Source organism: Canis lupus, chromosome 15 (genome assembly GCF_048164855.1).
Source record: "Canis lupus baileyi chromosome 15, mCanLup2.hap1, whole genome shotgun sequence".
NCBI lineage: Eukaryota > Metazoa > Chordata > Mammalia > Carnivora > Canidae > Canis > Canis lupus.
In genome coordinates, this window is record NC_132852.1 from 52,876,405 (window position 1) to 52,897,737 (window position 21,333).

Here is a 21,333-nt window from a genome sequence, read left to right on the forward strand (position 1 = left end):
CGCGGCCAGGCCCCGCCCCCGCCCCCGCCCCGCCCACGTGACCGCGATCCCTCGGGATTGCCGGCGGGGTCGCGGCCGCGCGCGCTCTCTCCCTCTCTCTCTCTCTCTTCAGGGCTCGCCGGGAACCTCGCGTTTTAAGCTTGAAAGGGTCGTGCGTGTCCTTGGAGAAAGCGGCCCCGCTCCTCCCCAGCCCTGCCGCACGGAGGGACCAGGTGTTCCGGAGCAGTCGGAGCGCAGGCGCGCACGCTTGGGTCCCCCCCCCCCAGATGTGAGCTGTTACAACCCTTTGGGAAAGTAGTCCCTAAGGTTGTAAGTGTGCCTGACCTTTGACCCAGCAGTCTGCCCTCTGGGAATCTTCTAGAAGTAAAAGCAATAGCAGGTAAGTTTCCCAGTTAAGTGTTGGTGTGGGGGGAGCCCTGGTGCAGGCGTCGTGGATCCTTATCCAGGCCGTTCGACAGCTTTAAACCAGCAGGTGGGCGGCCCAGCGCCGCCTTCAGCCCAGGCCGTGATCCTGGACACTGGCCTCCCTGCAGGGAGCCTGCTTCTCCTCCCTCTGCCAATGTCTCTGCCTCTCTTTCTGTGTCCCTCATGAATAAACAAATGAAATCTTTTTTTAAAAAAATGTGGATTCTTGAAAAATTGTGTAAAAGGCTTTTTTTTAAAGATTTGAGAGAGAGCGCGCGCACGATGGGGGGGGCAGAAGGAGAGAGAGAGCAGCAGACTCAACCTGCTGAGAGCCCCACCCGCCCCCATAAAATTGTGTAAAAAATTTTTGTTGGATATTTAATTTTTAGGGGCGCCTGGATGACTCAGTGGGTTAAGTGTCGGTCTTCCGCTCAAGTCATGATCCCAGGGTCCTGGGATCAGTTCCTGCATGGGGCTCCGTGCTCAAGGAGCCTGCTTCTCCCTCTCCCACCACCTCTGCTTGTGCACTCACACTCTGTGTCAAATAAAACCTTTTTTAAAATTAATTTTTTAATTTAAATTTTTAATTGTGATTTTAATATTGATTTGCAGTACAATATTTCTCAGAAGGGTGACATCAGTGAAAGTGGTGGAGTAGGAACCTCAAAACGTTTGCCTGTCAGTGGCAGTGTGGCCGCAATGAAAAGCTGGCAAATATGATCAGAATCCATACTTTTCAGAGCTTTGGAAATTAAAGTCTTACAGCAGCTCATTTAGCATTTAGTCAAGAAGAACAGCTGCGTCAAAGTGAAAACATCAAGCTTTGTGGCATTTGCACTTACCCTGCTCCCATCTCCTGAATTTCGTGGCAGCCTCGAAAACTAAAAGCCCACACTCTTGGTACCAGTACCAGAGACAGCAAAACAGGGCTGGAGCTTTTTCAAAAAACATCGTTTGGCTTGTCTACTAGTTGCGTGAAAGGCCCCCCTGAAAAGGCTTGTATTTATTCATCCTCACTGGAACTAGCCCGGTCCCAGTGGCTTTTCCCCAGGGGTAGTTCAGTGTTTTAATATCACGACTGGCTGACGCAATGGATAATAGTTGAGGCAAACAAAAGACTAACCAAAAGTTTAAAAGGAAAAGCTGAAGGATGAGATGTCCGTTGGGGCTTTGAAAAGCTCGACATATTTCTAGGAATCTAGAAGGCTGCATGCACGCCTCACTGATTGTGTCTCCCGCAAGTCACAACAAAGGTTCTTGCCCACATTTTCCCCACTCCCTCTGCCTCCTCCCCAACACAGGAGGCCAGCACACCGACCCTGCAGTGTGCCAGCCTCCAGTTACTAGCGGCCTGTGAGTATTAAAAACATCTTTCATAGCAGACCTTGCCATGTGCACACGTCCTACCATACCTGATTTAAACACCTCTCTTGGGATCCCTGGGTGGCTCAGCGGTTTAGCGCCTGCCTTTGGCCCTGGGCATGATCCTGGAGATCTGGGATCGAGTCCCGCATCGGGCTCCCTGCGTGGAGCCTGCTTCTCCTTCTGTCTGTCTCTGTTTCTCTCTCTCTCTGTCTCTCATGAATAAATAAAATCTTTAAAAATAAAACCCCTGTGTTTTAAAATGCAGGTCCTGAAGGAGTGTAAGGTAGAAGAAGAGTTAGAGGATTCCTACTGGACATCCAGGTGGAAATGCCCGGCCTGCCCTTGGATCTGTGAGTCTGGCACTTGCAGAAGAGGGCAGAACTAGGACTGTGAACACGCAGATGGTTAAACCCACGGGACTGATGAGATGGGTCAGCAAGAATATCCACTGAGAAGAAGAGTATTCCAAGGATCTGCCCCTCTGATGAAGAAGGCGAATGAGAAGACCGAGAGGGGGCAGCCACTGAGGTAGGAGGAAAACTAGAATTTGGGAATCGTGAAAGGCAAGTATTTAAATATCTCAAGAAAGGATGATCAACCGCATTGAGTGCCATCAAGAGACTGAGTGAAAGAGGGCAGAGAGATGTGTTCTCTATTCCTGAGCACCCCAGAACGTGGTGGCTGAAACCAGTGGTTTCTTTTTCATGGTTTTGTGAGTTCACTGAGCTCAGTTGGGTGGTTCTGCTTTACACAATATAACCAGTCATCCCTGGGGCTGCATCCTGCTGGGATCTCAGTTGGGACAGAACATCTAGGATAGCCCCTCATCCCCCAGGGTCTCCAGGTGGCTGCTCACTACTTAGTAGTCTGTCCTGAGCTTTATGACAGCGGGCGGCAGAATGGCAAGAAAGATGATTGGAGGGGGCTGAAGCTTGAGCCGGCAGTGAGGACATGGCAACAGCAAATGGAGATGGTATCCGCAGGAAGGTTTGCTGTAAAGGCAAACAGGAGGTGGTGGTGAGCAAGTGACCTTACTGGAGGGAGGAGAGGGAGGTGGGGTCAACGAAGCTTTCTGTCCAAGTGTTGTTCTAAGATGAGGTCTTCATAGTTTCATTCTGTATAACTTATCCAGTGGGGAGATTGCTGACGGCTGAATCATTTGTTGGGGTAGGGAGGGGGCAGTTTGAGGACAGCATCCAGGAATCTGGCTTGGGCAACTGAATATTGGTAAGGTCATTCACCAAGACACCTGTGGGGATTTGGGATCTGATACAGAAGGGTAAGGTGTCCACCACGTGGAGTTGATCTGGAGTTGAGGAACCAAGCCTGGAGCTGTGTCTCTTGGTCCTGCTCTTGACCAAGCTTCTCCCTCTGACCAGGAATCTTTAGAGCCCAGTCTCTACTGGGCTCAGCATACTTATATGCTGGTTTGTGACCAGGCCAACGGCATCATGACTTGTCTTCCAAGGCGAGACCTGCTAGCCCCTGAGCAACTCCCTTTCTGACAATCACGCTGCCCAAGAATAAAGCAGAGCGACAGCACCTATGAAGGGTCCTGCTCCAAAGCTCTGAAAATACTGCTCAGCAGAGTCAAGTAACTTTCAGCAAGCTCTTTTTCTCTCCTTTATTTTTTTTTAAAGATTTTATGTATTCATGAGAGACAGAGAGAGAGAGGCAGAGACACAGGCAGAGGGGGAAGCAGGCTCCATGTGGGGAGCCTGATGTGGGACCCGATCCCAGGTCTCCAGGATCATGCCCTGGACCAAAGGCGGCGCTAAACCGCTGAGCCACCCGGGCTGCCCTTCCCCTCCTTTACGTAGAAATGCTTTCATGATGAGGTACCACCCAATTAATTTGTTTTGCAGTTTTACACATTAACTATTACTATATAACTATTGCTGTGTGTTCAAAGCAAGGCACACCGATATAAACTGATGTTTACAAAGCAATCACAATAAAAATTTTAAGTTTTAAACGTGAGCTATATAATCAGTTTATTTCATTAAAGAAAAATCTTTACTATCACCTTTTTCTTATTGTAAAGAAACTTGAAACATTTGTTTTTATAATACCGCATTGGTGAGTTTCCAGTTTGTTTTTATTTTACTTTATTGAGAGAGAGTACACGTAACTGTGCTAGCAGGAGTGGGGTGGTAGGGAGCCACAGGGAGAGAATCTCAAGCTGAGCACCAAGCCAGCCGCCAGCTCAGTCTCACCGTCTCAGATCATGACCTGAGCTGAAATCAAGAGTCTAACACTTAACCAACTGCGCCCCTCCACAGTTTTCCAGAGTTGACAGAAACAGAATTCAACAGTGGTTGAAGGTTCTTTTCTCGTTGTTCTGTTTTACACCTCTTCCACTGCCTCCCATCCCATCCCGCTGTGAGAGCGAGAGCGAGAGAGAGGAAATCACAGCAATAAGAACTGTGTTTATGTATTTTTCAGTGTATTTTTGGTGAGATTGGTGCTAAACTCTAGAACACGTCGAGGATAAAGGAACACATTCGGGCTGATAGTTCAGATAGACAAAAAAAGGAAAGTACACACTGCAGAGTGAGAAGTACAGCGATGGAAGCACAGACAAGGCAGAGGGTAGGCGAGGGGGGAGAAGGAGCTCCCTGGTGACCCACTCCCCAGCCCCACTAGGCTGCCACTACAGCACCCCAGGAATACAAGGGCCTGAGTGCTGATGGTTGTGAATAGGCACGAGGGTGTAAGCAGTGTGTTCTTGGGCAGCTAACCCATACCCTGTGGTAGAGCACACTTGCCTCTTTTAATTACAAATTCAACAAGTTATTTGAATTAGGAAAAAAAACAAAACAAAACAAAACATAAAACCTAAGTGTGTACGAGTTCCCAGGCTCAGTGATCTCCCCATTCTCACTCCCCAGGTCACCAGCCACCACTGACTTGATGCAGGTTATTACAGACACAAATGTATCTCAAGTTCCTTAGGGCAGCTTCTAGAGTGAAGGATTTAGGGGAAGGTCAAATACTACTCTTACTGTGGAGAATCTTTCGTTCCAGGTTTTATCTTTTAAACCGTACACGTTACTTTCTATTTTTAGGGCCCTCATTTTTTCCTTTTCTCCACCTGTGGCATAGAAGGGCCACAGCATTTCAGAATTAGCACTTGAAAAGAGCGTAAGGGGTATTATTTCTGGGACCAAGGTTGGGAAGAGGCCAGAAAGAGGGAATGGAGAACCTGGAAGGGAAATGAAGATGAGGACATGGATGGGAAGGAGTTTTGGGGGTGGGGGTAGGAGAGAAGCCAGGCTCTGGAAGGCAGGCAGAAGGCCTTTTCTTTCTCCTTCCTTATCTGGACTGGCCTGCTTATAGAGCTGAGGGGCACAAGATGGCAGGAGAGGCTTCGGCGTGGGAAGAGCAGTGGCAGAAGCAGCGAGGGAGGCAATTGTGCTCTCACGTGGGAGCCAAGCCCGTGGAAGCAGTGTGCCGGGCACGGCCTCTACTCACATCCTTGGTGTGTGGCTTTGGCAACTGCTATTAGGTTCATATATTTTAACAGTATCCTGTGCCCACTGTTTACAGCCTGTTCTCCACTAGACGATGATACCCTAGCAGAAAAACCATAGTCTTCCATGTGTGCCTGTCCCTGGGAAAACTAGACTCAAAGTTAAGTAACAGAAAACTTCTGAAGAAAATGTATTTCAATCCAAAATGGGTACCTACAAAGAAATGTTTAGAACATAAACCATTCCTAAGAACTATCTAGTCCTATTTAATAATGGAAAGTATGTATAAAGTAATTAGAGAAAGAAATTCAGAAAAAAATACCATAGCTTTTATTTAGGCTTTTGATTCAAAACTCAGTTTTACTTATCAGAGTGTGAACCTGGACATATTATTTACCCTCTCTGGCCTCGGTTTCATCTGTAGGATGGATGGACAATGTAGCACCTACCTCTTTGGGTTAGTCGGAGGAAGAAATGAAAATATGCCTTGTCTACAGGAAATACGTGGAATAAAGGTAATGAGGGCTTCTGTTCAAAACTCTGTCCACAGCATAGCACCTGATTCTTCTCTATTTAAAATGAGGGGTGTGTAACACACCATATCACACAGTGATGGGTCGGTCCGCCTCACTGCCTGGTGCAAACACAAAAACCAGGCTAGAAGTCTGAGGAAAGCAGGTCCTGATAACTAATAACAAATGAGCCTAACAAAGGGTTAGCATCCCACAGGTATACAGACAGTCTGTGGATTTTTACAAAAGAACAGATTAATTAGTTCAGATTTAGGTCTCAATCAGCTTGGACCAGAGCAGGCCAGTTAAGAAAGAGGAGGTGTAAACGTGCCTGGGGTAACACTCTTGTAAGTGTGTGTAACTCTGGTGTAACTCTGGTGTATTAGGTATACGAAGAGGACAAGTCTGTGTTCCTTCTGAAGCCTTGGTTTCCATGACCAATCAGGGTCCTCCTCCAGAGTGGACTCTCAGCCACTTCCTGCCCCTGCCCCCGCCCATCCCAGGCTCTTCTTCTGCCCTGAAGTGTTGCCCCCAGCCCCTCCCTGCCCCCACCCCCTCCCATCCCAGGCTCTTCTTCTGCCCTGAAGTGTTGCCCCCAGCCCCTCACTCCTTCCTTGGTCTGTAGCTCCCTCTTACTTCACCACATATCATCCCAGACTTGGCTTTGGGGTCTCTCAAAGCACCAAGGCTGACACAGAATTTGTCTTTTTCATTAAACTAGCACTTCCCTTCCACCTTTACTGAGGCAGCTGGTCACCATGGCACATCTCTCCCCAACTTTCACGTCTACCATAAGCTCCCTGAGGACTAGGGCTTTGTTTCGTTCACTCTTGCAGTCCCAGCACTAGAAAAGCACTTGGTATACTGCAGGTGCTCAATAAATATTTGTGGGGTGCCCGGGTTGTGAACAATGAGTGCTCTTAAATGTTCCTCAGTAAACACCCACATCATGGCCAGGGCACAGCAGTATCTTGCCAAGTACCCTTTTGTGTTCCTTCCTCTCTCTCAGCAACTGCTTCCCCAGCAATACGTCTAATAAAAGAATAAGACACTTTACTTTTCACATTTAAATTTTCAGAAATAGTAAGAAGCATAAGTTTGACACAGTTTTTCACATTCTCAAATCTCCTGTGAGTCAATAAGCACAAAAAGGGAACGGAAAGTCAGAATTAGATATAGAATTCAGATTTTTTTTTCTTTCAAAGACACATTTTATACAACTTTCAACATTTATACTTTCAAACAAAATAAGCAAAAAATACACCGAGTGCTAAAAAATCAAAACAGAAGTAATACAATTTTAATTTCAATATTTTAAAATACAGAAATTGGAAAGAATACTAAATACAACTTTAAACAAGTTCACTTGTCCTCCCCTATAATAACCAATGTAAGCTACTTAAAGACTTACAAATTTAAAACAGAAACAAAATAAATACTGTACACTTTCCCTGCCTGCAGGCAAAAGATGGGAAATACTGTTATGAATCAAAAAAAAAATGCTCTTAAAGCTTCAGCATCCCATTTCCCAGCCACACCCCACTCTGTTGTCACACCGTGTGCTTCTGTATTCAAAGGACACACATGTGCACACATACTGACTGCCTATACAAACAGACAAGACACTACTCCGCAGACACCCCAAACGAGAAAGGGTAACAGTCACCTTGGACCATGGGCATAAAAATCAGTTAAGGAAAGTCAGTCAGGCTAGCAAAACATTACTACAAAACTAGTAAATACTATAGCCAACAACTGTCCCCTTTTCAAATTTCACAGATTTAAAACCCCTAAAACCAATACTACCCCCACATTGCCACCCTCTACACCCCCACCCCCACCCCCCAAAAAAAACAACAACCTGCTGAAGCACTGGCAAAGTTAGACATTTCACAGTAAATGTGAAAATTCATATTATATAATCTCTTAAAATGAACCTTTTCACCCTCTTTCCACAGCATGAAACTGTTATGGCTTAATTTATATTAAAAGTAGAAAAGTCTTTTCGGAAGGAAATACAGTCTGCAAAGATGCATATGTGTTTCCTGATCAGTGCTATTTCATACCTAACAACTGCATGACTTGCTTTTGCAGTCAGAAGCTGTTTTTGAAAAAATTGAGGTTATAGCTTTTGATTCAGTCTAACCATAAATGTAAGGCCCTTAGTTTGGTTTAGTTTCTTTTGCAAGATAAAATAACCTTGGGGTTCACTTAGCAAGTTACACCTCAGGTCCCTGACTATAATGTGGAAGTCTATATGTATGCTTTGTAAAAATAAAAGGTTACTTATGAATCTTAGAGGGGAGAAATGATTCCAGGGAAGGAATCAACTCCTCATTATATATCACACTTAATGCTGGTAACTGTTACCAACCAAGATCCACCAATGAAATATAAGAGTATGTCTGGGTTACTTTATTCCTGCAAAATATTATATATTCCAGCACTTATGATCATTGTTTTGGTGAAAAATCCTGGGAAAAAGAGCTGACATTTTGAAAAGGAAATGGCCTAAATAAAACTGGGTGGAGGCAAGGTTTATCTTTATGGTTTTAAGTTCCCTTTAGGACTGCTTTGTAAAATAAAAGTGAATTCAGAATGTCACAGGTCTTGCATAGGTAAACTACTTGGAGGTCAAGGGCTACGTGGTAGCCAGGGTTTATTAGTGAAATAGTGCAGAGCAGATAAACTTGGAAGAATCACTGAATACAGTTTCAAAAAGGTTTTAACAAAAAATTTAATCTTGCACTTGTTAAGACAAAGCTTTAGGACACTAGAAAGGGCACCAAGGGTGAGCAGGAGAGTCTAAGGGATAGAATGCAGGCGAGTGAGTATTATTTTCCCCTACCCAGTATAAAGGGGAAAAATACTATAAAAGAATAAAACCACAGTCATAAGCTAATTGCTTTGGAAATAGGCATTTACTTAACAACCTTACTTTAAAAATTTTGTTTATGTAAGGGTATCAAATATTTGACTTATGGCATGACGTTCCCTGGAAAATAAAAGGGTTTTTTAGTAAGGCTACAGTATTAAAATTACGTCTCATGAGCAATGTAGTAAGTATATTATCTCTCCCCCTTTCTTTCCACCTGACATGTAGTGAGTGTATCATCCACTGGATGAGCAGAGGCTGCACAACGTCACACAATAGGGGCTGTCTCAGGAAGCAAGGTACCTGATGTCTGGGGTCCACCATGACCCTGGGCACGTCACTGCCCTCCTGGCTTTCATTGGTCTCCTTTACTTACTGGCAATACTCTTTTCCTAAAGTCAACTTTCTCCAGATTGCTTTAGATAAAGGCCTAGGACATCTGAAAATGACTGATGAGTTGTAGCTTCTCTTTTCAGAAGGAGCAATTAGCTTAGTATTTAATGGGGGGAAAATAAGCTTTTGAAAAAGTTTCAGATTTACACTATTAAGCCCTCATTTCTTATGTGAAATTGTAAAATGCTTACATACTGCAATTGTCACTTCTGGCCATGGTCCAGGGGGCTGTACAATTACTCCTCCTCTCTTTGGGGAGTAGCCGTCACTACGGAGGGCATCTCTCAAAAAGGGCAGAAAGAATCTTCTCCTTTCAAGATGTCTGGTCAAGTCTTCTTTCCACCTCTATAGTGCTTTCCCCCTACCAGCTGCTTGCTGTTAGCCAACTCTGAGCGGTCTTCGTTGGTTCTCGTCTTCTAACCACCTTATATTTTCCCCCTAGCTCCTTGGGTAATTGCTACATCATTTTAATTCCATAACTTATTTTACCTTTATCTAGCCTCTGAAGGGTAGGCAGGATCTCTGGCGCAGTACTGTCCTAATTCCTCTTTGAGCAAAACCTAAAACCATCTTTGAATTCCTTTAAATTATTTTAATGATTACTTGGGGATACGCCTTCTCACTCTTATCCATAAACTATCTCACTTGTTTTTCTTTCACTTCAAGCATGGATTCTGATTTTAATTCAACACTTTGTTAGAGATTCTTCAGATTTTTTAGGTATCATGATGCTCTGGGCATATACTTGAGATGAAACAAATTTTATGAGTAACAGTTTTCACTTAAAAGGCATATAAATGTGCTTTGTCAGTTGTAACTTAAATAATGATAAATTCTCTGCAAGCATGAAGTGTTAATAATGCTTTTCTGTGTTGTTCTTAACCACATTTTTATCCAAACTTACAAATGAGAAAACCAAGACTCAGAGTAAGTGACTTATTTACAGTCACATAGCTGATACATAAATGACAGAACTTGGACAAAAACCCAGGTTCATGCTCCCTTCCATGCTATGTAACACACCCCTCTATTATCAACATTAAATTATTAACTTTTGAAATGTTTAAACTTTAAAAATTTTTAAAAATTTACTTCCACTTCTACAGTTATACATTTCAGTTGAAACTAATAAAATTATGCTATCTTTCTTAACACATGGGCCCTCTTTTGCTTAAAGTTTGTTTAGAAACGAAAGTAATACTGCTTATTTCCTGGAGAAGATACTTTCAAGAGCAGAGACCACAACTTCAGCCTTCTATCTCACCACAGTAGTAAGCAGTGCTGGGCACACAGACATTGGATAAATACCTGCTGCCATCATATGAATCAATACAGTAGAGTTCATTTAACAGGCAATAATTAGGATTATTAAAAAATAGATCAGTATTGAAGCTAAGTAAGTCGTGATAATGATGGTCTTGTTTTCTCTGAGTTTCTGTGATTTCGGTCAGAATTTTTAATTGTGTGCTTAAAAATTAACTGATGCTTATGAAATTCAGTGTATTTCTAGGATGCTGAATTACTATAATCTGCCAGCTTTGTGTTGTTTACATCATTAGTCAATCCTGAAAAGTGTATTATGTGACATTATGAGTTACAGTACAGGGGTTCCCAGGTTAACAGAAGTCACTTTTTGAATCAGTACAGAAAAATCATTATCTACCACTACCATTAAAATCGCATATTTTAAGTCACAACTGTTTTATCTATTTGCACATAACTAGCTAAATGCCACCAATGTCTCCTTATCTAAGCTGCAGCATTTGTGTGGTAGGAGGGTTTATAAATGAGACTAAGGAAAACAGAAGGTTGTCTATTACAGCCGAGTCCAGATACTGGCTGCAGTCGCCTCAAAGTCCAGCCACTTCCATGAGATAAATGGATGCATCACAGCCAGTAAGTTTAGAAGTTTGACTTGGCAACTCACTGGGCCAATAGGCTGAATTTTCACCAATTTGGAAAAAGGTACATGAATTCTATTTCAGTAGTTAGATTATCTTACTCAAAGTGTTTTTTGTTTTGTTTTTTTTTTTTAACGTAGCCAGTTCATGGGCAAAACCTGCCAAAAATTAATCCACAGTAACTTCACTTACTACTAACACACACTGGCTATTTAAAATTAGATTTATTGGGCTAAGTACGCAGGGTAGATAATAGTCATCATTTTAATTCATAAAAATAAATTGATTTTAATTTTTATAGCTAAAGAAGTCAGGTAATAAAGATACTTAGAGCTATAAAAAATGTAAAGAAAACAAAAGAACCCAGACTGTGATGTAGCTGGAAGAAGGAATTATAATTATCATTTCTTAAACCAAAACAAAATCATGTGAACTCTAACACTAAAACAGTGTCTACAGAAAACCAAAACATTATCATAATATGTCAGGAGGTAGGAGAATCAGTCAAGCCCCAACTTTTGACATCTTGAGATCCAGTGACCAAACAAATGACTGATTATACCCATCTCTTAACCAGTTCTGGGATAGTGTAGGCAGAGTTTGTAAGTAGGCCCTTTACAGACATTTAGTATTTCCATAAAAAAATTTTTCCTGACACCCAGATAAGACCCAGAATTCGGTCCAGTCATTTGGACCCAAAAGGCTAACCTATAAGCTATTCTGTATTTATTCCATGAGATATTGCAATGGAGACAGAATAAGAAATATTTCTCTTTGAAAATACACATTTGATTGCAACCATAAAAGATGATGGTATCAATATTTTTCTTAGCTCTTCAAGCGATACTTAATACAGATGGGAGAGTCCTGCTACCTTGCCGAGTAAAAAAAAAAGACAAATCCATAGTATGGCCATATTTCTTCTCCACAAAAATAAATCTTATCCTATTTGCCTATGTTTTCTTGTTTTCTTTGTAGAAATTTGTAAAATGTTCTCTCATCAGAATTGGGAATATCTCCACCTCAGCCCCAGAAATCACTTATTTGATGCCATGGGGAGGAAAAGGGAAAATAAAAGCTATTACGAGCAACTGAAAACTGGCATTTAGTAAGAACTGTGCATAAAGGAGAGAAATGATTCCTTAAAACTCAACCGGACACTTAATCTCAATATGCACTGGTTAAGTTAGGACAGATGGAAGCAACTGCAAGAAGCACCCATTTTACTCCAAATTTGTATCTTAAATAGTTCTTTAGAAGGTTAAGAAATAAGAAACTAAACACACATACACCCAAAAGATCTACTCCAACATGCTTGCTTCTATACAACTTAATACAGTATAGTCCTATTATATTACGGCTTATTATGCAGATTTGAATATACTAAGTCAAACCATATCTCATATTTTCCAACAAGTTAGGTACACAGAATAAAGGCGTCATAAAATATAACCTCTATGGCAGGTGCTCATCCTGCCCTCCAACACCAGCAGTATGAAGAAGGCCCTCTGTAGTTACAAATGTATTTGAAAAACTATAAACATGACAATTTAACCAAACTTATCATCTTTATCCCACAAGTAGGAAAAAGATATTAAAGCTGTTCTCTTTGGGACCCAGTTATCATCAGCAAAAATGAAAATGCAAGAAGCCTATTTTTATATAATTAGAAGAAAACTGCAATGTCAAACGAAATGAGAAATGTGGGATCTTTTATGTAATTCTTACACATTGGCTATGAAAGTGTTTCCCTGCAAAGAGAAAGAGTCTTGTTGCGTCGTCACAAAATGATGGGGAGTGCAGAGGGAAGGTGGGATATAAGGTAATCAACCTGGGTAACAGTATGCACCTTGGATGTTAGCAAAAGCGAAGCTAATAGCTTATAAAAAACACATGAAATATATAAAATAAAATGATTTTCATATACATCTTAATTTAAAATAATTAATGCATCAAATCCCTGTTTAAGACTTTAACCTGAATATCAAATTTAAGAGTCCAGACTAGTTACTGTTACTGTGGCTCTTCCCCACATGTAACATACACACTATCAAAAATAATTTAAAAACTTTCACATTCTTAAATCTAAATTAGTGAGATATTTCTCCAGAAATCTTCCAAATAAATAGCTTTAAAAAAGAAAGAATTTAAAAGCTGTTAACTTTAAAAAAAAATCTGTTAAATAAATTATTGATAATTCTTTACCCTACCACTGAAAATAAATCAAGACACTACCAACAACAAAATGAAATTCAAGCCCTGACAAGAGACCTTTTCCAGTTCAAGGTCTCTTTTTAAGGTTCTACCCTCCTTCTTCCTCTCCCCCACCAGGTCCAAAACGGTTATTGCTGAGTGGGTGTGGCACAGTGAAAATGCAGCATCAGGTTCATTTTGTTCTTCGGGCAGTGTTCTCTACTGTACATGCAAACTGCTTCGGGCGGGGGCTCAGCGGGAGCTCCAGGCTCCCACGCCTCCGAAACTAGTCCGGCTCCAGAGGGAAGAGAGGCCACCACAGCAGCTCCGTCACACAAAGAAACGGGCGTGGCCATTTCTGTTCAACTTAAGAATCTTCCCAAGACGCTGTTTGGCGGTTGCCATTCCTTTTTTTGGACGTTTACCTAGAAGACACCAACATCAGTTTAAGAGTGAAGATCATTCTTGGCAGACACACCTGCAGACGTGAAGGGAGAGCGACAGGGAAAGCAAGCCTTTCGGGTGTTCAGGGGGCAGAGTCACTATGGAGCTCTGCCCTTTCAAGCCTCCCGGCTCATCAGCTGAGAGAGAAAGGCCAACCTCCCTCAGGCTGCCCACAGCCTGACCCCTGCCTAGCACCTGAGCAGGAGCCCTGACCGAATCTGGCATCTAACTGTGCGTCAGCCACCAAACCGACTGCAGTTTCATAGAGCCCACGGACTGTTTCTCACCTGTACCACTGGCCACACTATCTCCTTGACCTTCACTGTGGTCTAGCCTGTGTGGCTAACCCCTTACCATCCTCGTCAGGATCCACCACCTCTCCTCCAGGTTCCACCTGGGTACCCTGGTCTGTTTCCACACTCACTGCTGCATACTGCCACCACTGCGCCATCCAGTGTGCATCAGGGCACACTGAGGGCAGGGACCACTGCGTCTAACTGAACTTCCACCGTCACCAAGATACACGGTCAAAAACATACTCAGCCTACAAACGTGCAAGTTACCTTTTGTTGCCTGGTTGCTGATAGGTGGTGGATTGGATGCAGGTCTCTTTGTGGGGTGAAGGGGCACTGAAAAGGAAGTTTCACCGACTGGCCTTTCTGGGCTTACGCTGCCATTATTTATCTGGCACACCCCTGAAATCAAGCTTGAATTCTGTGTATACTTTCCATTTTGCGGGCTTGAGCCACTGCTGTCCACAGAATTCCTACTTTGTACCTTCTGACTGATTTCTGATGAACTTTCCTTTTTGATGCATTTCTGGCCTCTACTTAGATCCTAGAAAAGGAAGGAAATAAGTAAAGCTGGGTTTTTAGAGTTCCTTTAAGATACGTGAGCTATTTAACCTCTCTATGCGATAGCAAGTCAAGAGAGAGAACAGACTACTGAACTTTGGTTTTCCTAACATATAGCAGCCACAGACGACTACACCTTCAGGGTGGTCATGTCATTCCCAAACCTAATAGCACGAAAGGATTCCATTATTAATTATTTTTTTTAAGATTTATTTATTTATTTATTCATGATAGAGAGAGAGAGAGAGGCAGAGACACAGGAGGAGGGAGAAGCAGGCTCCATGCCGGAAGCCCGAGGCAGGACTTAATCCCGGGACTCCAGGATCACGCCCTGGGCCAAAGGCAGGTGCTAAACCACTGAGCCACCCAGGGATCCCCAGGATTCCATTATTAAAGTGTGCATCATAACTTAAGTCTAGAAGAAAACATTTTTATTTACATATATATATGAATTTGGATATTTATATATATAAATGTATATAACTTTTTTAAAATTTTTATTTATTTATGATAGTCACAGAGAGAGAGAGAGAGAGAGGCAGAGACACAGGCAAAGGGAGAAGCAGGCTCCCCCGCAGGAAGCCCAATGTGGGACTCCATCCCCGGACCAGGGAATCGTGCCCTGAGCCAAAGGCAGACACTTAACCCCTGAGACACCCAGGGGTCCCACATATATTATTATAATATGGTATTCTGCATGTGCCATGACATGCACTATGGAAAGAACCTGTGGCTGGGACATGGACCTACCATTTCCTCATCACATCACAGCTCCCATGTATCTGTCACAGTGTAATGCACCATTTTTTCTAGAATCTAACTTCTGTTAAGGTTCAACTCCATTGTATCTAAATTGTTTACCAAAAAAAAAGCACCTAGATGCTGAGCGCCAAGTCTGGTTTTTTTCTCTAACAATTCTTTCCTCTGTTTATTTAAAAGATCACTGAATGAACCATCAGGAAACAACAATGCTACTTATGGGTAGGTCTTGAAACCAATAGAAGGGGCATGACCAGAATTAAAAAATAGAAAATACAGACTTGAACATACTGCAGATGTGATGTTTCATGAAACTAGCTGTATGTGTGTGTGTGATGTAAAATTCCTGATTCTGTAATGGTCAAATAAGTTTTTAAAACTGCATTAAATAGGGCAGCCCGGGCGGCGTGGCGGTTTAGCAAGGCGTGGTCCTGGAGACCCAGGATCGAGTCCCACGTTGGGCTCCCAGCGTGGAGCCTGCTTCTCCCTCTGCCTGTGTCTCTGCTTCTCTCTCATGAATAAATTAATAAAATCTTCATTAAAAATAAAACTGCATTAAACACAGACTTGCTTTAAATTAGTCTTACAAATATGCCTGAGTATGAGAAAACAATTGTTATGATTTGACAGGCCTCTCTATAAAACCTCTCTGGGTTATAGGCAAAAGAAATGTGATTTTCTCTAAGGTGATCTTGCTAATCATCTGTCCTCTACTTCTTTATTTTCAAAGACAAAAACAACAGCTAGATTTAAATAATAGCTTACTTTTTTAAAAGAGTTTATTTTTAAGTAATCTCTACACTCAACGTGAGGCTCAAACTTATACCCTGAGATCAAGAGTGGCATGCTCTACCGACTGAGCCAGCCAGGGTCCCCAGTAGTAGCTTACTTTTAATACTGAATCCTATAATGCTAATTAAGTTGTAAACGTTATGATCCATGAAGCACTGTAAAATCATACACTGAATAAGTGAATTACTAATAGTTAAGGTATTCCTTCCTTGACCTTTGATTCTGGAGTATATTCTATTAAAAGGACTTACACTACAAAACTCTGCCTTAAAAAAATAACTTGGCTCTTTTGCTTATTGTAAAATGTCTAAGTATTTAGAAAATGTAGATAAGCCAAATGAAGAAAATAAAAACCATGCATGAAGGGGTGCCTGGGTGGCTCAGTTGATTAAGTGTCTGACTCTTGATCTTGGCCTGATCTAAATTTGGTGAGTTCAAGCCCTGCATTGAAGCCTACATCTCAGCATGGAGTCTACTTAAACAAACACCTGTGATTCCACTACACACTGTATGCTTAGTGTTGGAAAAGTTAGGGGACTCGACTCTACAGCATATGAGAATTTTGATTCTTTCTATGGTTGTCATTTTCCAAAGCTTGTAGCAAAAGATCATATGGACTACTGGAAAGCTGTGGCTTCTCAAAAAGCTTTTGGGGCTCATTTTGTTTGGTATAACTATTAATATGCTGGGATCCCAAGACATCAAGTGTCTTCTCTTAGAGCAAAGGCTCTTAATCTGGAGTCCATGGATAGTCTGGGTAAGGGTTTCTCACAAACCATGAGAAAATACATGCAAAGATCAGTATTTATGATGAATATTTTTCTTGTAAGAGAGTCAATAACTGCATCAAACTCTAAAATTTACTATCTAAAAATGTTCAAGAAACAATGTCAGAGATTAAAAAGAGATCTTCATGGTACTCCCCCCCACTCCCCTTTCTCCTAGCTAGACATAACCAAGAAGTGTTGGCTGCCAGGACTTTTTAGCTTTCCTTGAATCAACTATTCTTTTCCAGATCACATTCCTTCCATGACCCTTGCATTAGTTGTTAAATCAGAATTCCTAAAAACAGATAGTTGTTCAAATTAAATGTGCATTTAATTGTAAATTATTTTTTAGCTTTCCAGATCCAATTACTGGTTGCAGTAAAAAAACAGAAAGCAAAAGCACAGTTAATGATGACCCTAAATCTCCTTTTGATGTTTCAAGCCTTGCATATACCTGAAGATGAAATCTGGAAGTTGTATCAAATTGTTTAATCCAGGAAGAACTCCTCAAGTCTTGATCTTCAGTCTTGACATGGTACCCTAAACAAAAGTTTTAATTAAATTATATCCACACAAACTTAATCATAACAAACAAAATTAACCTAATGTTTGAAACTGAAAGTACATTTAGATTGACGTTTTATTAAAAAATGAGTTTACTCATATACTTTTCACCAGGCTGCTTTCCCTCTCAAAAACAAAAGCGTCATCAGCTCACAACCTAACATGTTAATTCTTTCAATTCTCTCAAAGACTGTCTTTATATGACAGGTTTTGTGCCAGATGCTGGAAGATCCAGAGTCAAATTCTATGGCCATCTGTTATAGACGGAAAAGCCAAATGCAATATACTCTCTCTAAAACGGGTATATTTTTCCATATAGAATAAAAGGCATATGTTTGCCTGAATCCTGCAGTATTTTCAAAGAAGCCTTCTTTTCAAGGAACCAAAGAAATGACAGGGAGAGAGAAAGGTGTGGACAAACCCAGATCTGAATTTGAGATGTTCCATTACTGGTGCATCTTTAATTATTTAACCTCTCTAAGCGTCAGTTTCCTCTTATACAATAAGCCAAGATCTTGAGATCAGACAGCCCTGGGTTCCAATTCTAACACCAGTGGGTAAGAACAGCTATGCAAGTACGGGCAAGTTCAATTAGCTTTATTAAGTCTTCTTGCCTCTACTTGTAAAAGTCTTATTACATACACCAAAATGCGGTTTCAAGAATTAAGTGAAATGGATGTCAGGTTGCTGGCACACAATTCACACAACTGGGAAGTGAACACAATTTCTACAACAGGCATTTAGTTTTAAGGTGGTACCACTAGTACCATCTTTTCCCCCACCCTCCTCAGACTTTCAGGCAACAAGATTTCCCCCAAAGGTACACAGAACAAAACACTACATGGCATCACTGGTACTGTCGCTGAGTCTTCGCTTTCCCAATATTTCTTTTTCAACTAAGAGAATGTCCTCACCCAGAAACAGATCAAAACTTGTTTTCCCTCCCACGAAAGAAAAGAGGGATTGATGGCTCAAGCCTAGCAGACCATGTAAGACACCTCATCCTACCTTCCATTCTGAATAGCTTATAAAAGAGCACTAACTGTCTTGCAAAAGCAGTGGTAAGATTATGCCAGTGAACACAATTCTCCAGCCACTAATTTACATTTTGACTTCTTATACTTGCATCTTATATTTGTCAACATTATATATTTTCTGGCCAATATGCTTAATACCATTTCCAACTAAAGATGTGCAATTTATAGTTCTTACTCATAATCTCTAACCTCAACTAGGATAATACAGCTATGAAGTTGGGGGTCATATGTGACTTTTTAGAGACTGATAATTTATGTTTCTTACCACAGTCCACTGGTTTATCACAGCGATACACCTGTCTAGCCTCATGGTTACTGCTGTGGCAGCCGCCAGGACCCTGGAGAGAGTCTTTTTCACCACTGCAGTCTGTGCTTTGTCTTTGCCTCTGTAAACATGTGGAATAGTGCAACCCAGCCATAGACAGCATGCCCTGAATAGCTTCTTCCTCTGTGCTCGTAGAGGTAGGACATTCCCTAAAGAGAAAGTAAGCAAAAGGACAAAGATTATTTCTTCTTTTGACATTTTTAGTAAAATATAAAATTAAAAAATGTTTTCATAGAGTTTATAATCACAATGTAATGAGACCACTAACCAGTAAGCCTACCTTTTAATTGGAATTTCACTTCTAGATGGCTTCTGGCCCTTCTGAAGGAAGTTCCTCATCACAGTAGAGTCCTCCTTGAAGTTTGATGTTATTTCTTGTTTTTTTTCATCACCTGAACTTTCAGACTCTTCAGTGGTAAAGTTATTTTTCTGAGATAATAAATAATTAAATGGAAGCAAATCTATATAAGAAATCTGAGTAAGTTTCTACTAACCAAAAACATTTTATCAGTCTAGGCAAAGTTAGAATCTTAATTATCATGGAATTATTTCTGTATTTCCTGTGACAAAGTTAAAATCTGTAGTAATTACAGTTCATAATTCCTTAGTTTAAAAAAAAAGGACAATATAGGTTTTCTTTAAAGTGAAATGAAATATAATCTACGAGAAATATGAGAAACCTAAGAATAGCATCCATCCATCCCCCCTTTCTAAAACCAGAGACAAAAGCTACATTTAACAAATGTAAACAGTCACAGGGTGTGTGTGTGTGTGTGTGTGTGTGTGTATACGTAATTGCTGTTACAGGGAAGACCTTGTGCCACAAAGGTCATGGAGACAGGCTTTGGGAAGAGCTGTCATTTCTTCCCCCTCTGCTGCCGCAGGTGAAAGAAAGTAGATATTCATCTTTCCATTAGATAATGCACAAGTCACAAGGGTTTGGGCATACCAGTGCAGTGCAATCAGGTCCAGAGTCTTCTGAATCAGAAATATCAGAATATTCTGATGATCGATTCCTGAGTTCTGATTTCACACTTGTAAAAAACCCTGCGAGCAGGAAGAGAGTAAGAGAGACAGTCCATGGAGGCTTACAAACAGAATGGCACCTGAGTCAGACCAGTTTCCACACAGGCCTCGCCTGCCCCGGCTCCACCCTCCTGCACTGCTTTCATCTTCTTCCTTTCCTTCTTCCTCCAAACACTTTCTCCCTAATTGATCAAGATACAGACTGAAATGTACTCTTAAAATGTTTGTGGCATTTACTGAGCATGATGATACATTCCTCATTTGCGTGGAAATTTTCTCTTTCCAGAAAAAAAGACCTCCAACGCTAAAATTGGCTACAAGATGCTTTTCCCTTTCTCTTTTGCATTGTTTCTCTCAACAGAAAACAAAAAGATAATTCTCTTAAACTTATAAAGCACTCAAGAAGATGGTGAATTCAACAAACTTAAAAACTAAGATTTACCACTGCCCTTCTCTCTCATGTGGCCCTGCCAAGTAACAACTGTTCAATAATTCCATCGATTAGCTGCCTTTCCCTGGCATGTGAACACTTGCAGAGTCACCAACTACAGCAACACCAAATTTATTTAGAATTAGCAAGAATGGAAGTATTCAACATGGATGAAATGTTCATTTTTCTTGTCAATCTATCAAATTATTTAAGTACTTTTTAAAATAGAAGGGTATATGGAGGCCCTGAAAAATGCTAAGAAATTAAGACTTCACTCAAAGAAGAATAATCTGAAGGAAGAGGAGGTGTTATTTTTTGTCACATGGATGATAGCCAATTACTAACCAAGTAGAGGTCTTCCTGTCAACAGGCAACCAAACAGAACAACACATGGATTACTCGTAGCTTCAGAGAGCTAATTCTGTATGTCTCCTAATTCTGACAACCATATATACATGTTAGCTAAAATTATATAAGAAACTGTATTAAACTTGTGACTATTTTAGTATTTGGAGTAGAGGCCCATAAAATGCATAGGCTTTCATGTGACTCTTGTAAAAATCTGTCACCCAACTGACTAGCACATACCCTCCCTTGCACTAAAAACGTCTTCCATGGTCACTACACCTCACTTGGCATCTGCATTCACATTTCCCTGACGGATAAACTACTCAGAAATACTTCAGATTTCTCTAGAGTATTAGGGACATGACAATTTTCAATCCTACTACAAACTTAAAATTTTTAAATTAGCAAGTGACTTTACATATTATCACATAGGTAATAAGTAGACCTTTTAAACAACCATTAAAACAAACATACTGGGGGCACCTGAGTGGCTCAGTCAGTTAAGCATCTGCCTTCAGCTCAGGTTATGATCCCGGGGTCCTGGGACGGAGCCCCGCATCGGGATCCCTGCTCAGAGGAGTCTGTTTCTCCCCTCTGCCCCTCACCCTGCTCATGTTCTCTCTCTCGCTCTCAAATAAATAAATAAAATCTTTTAAAAAAATAAAACATACTGTTAAGTGGTTTTTGAGACTCTTCATTCTCCACTCCCTCTATTCCTGAACTCTCTTCCATCTTCATTTTCGCCTTCTTTGTCCTTCTCTTGTCCTCCTCATTTTCACTATCTGCTGTATAAAGACTTGGATCTGCGAAGGGGTGTCTCTCATCTCTGCACATAGAGGAGAAAAGAATCAAGTCACAAAACAGTCTGAC

The 21,333-nt window shown here is 41.3% G+C and overlaps 1 protein-coding gene and 1 long non-coding RNA gene across 3 annotated transcripts in view; one reads left to right on the top strand and one right to left on the bottom strand.

Annotated features, from left to right (window-relative positions):
- The first annotated feature begins 140 nt into the window (after positions 1-140).
- Positions 141-14,444, top strand: LOC140605220 (uncharacterized). The gene is made up of 4 exons (XR_012007926.1): positions 141-379; positions 2,036-2,298; positions 5,668-5,758; positions 13,256-14,444. It is a non-coding gene; the product is annotated as an uncharacterized lncRNA (long non-coding RNA).
- Positions 11,012-21,333, bottom strand: part of KDM7A (lysine demethylase 7A) — a 77,282-nt gene continuing 66,960 nt past the window's right edge. For both annotated transcript variants that reach the window (XM_072777421.1, XM_072777423.1), the window contains exons 14-20: positions 21,135-21,289; positions 19,609-19,706; positions 18,940-19,088; positions 18,600-18,808; positions 17,188-17,273; positions 14,125-14,398; positions 11,012-13,542 (exon numbers count right to left, since the gene is read on the bottom strand). In XM_072777421.1, the coding sequence (XP_072633522.1) occupies positions 13,448-13,542; positions 14,125-14,398; positions 17,188-17,273; positions 18,600-18,808; positions 18,940-19,088; positions 19,609-19,706; positions 21,135-21,289 (1,066 nt within the window). In that variant the 3' untranslated portion in view covers positions 11,012-13,447. The remainder of the gene's footprint in view (positions 13,543-14,124; positions 14,399-17,187; positions 17,274-18,599; positions 18,809-18,939; positions 19,089-19,608; positions 19,707-21,134; positions 21,290-21,333) is intronic.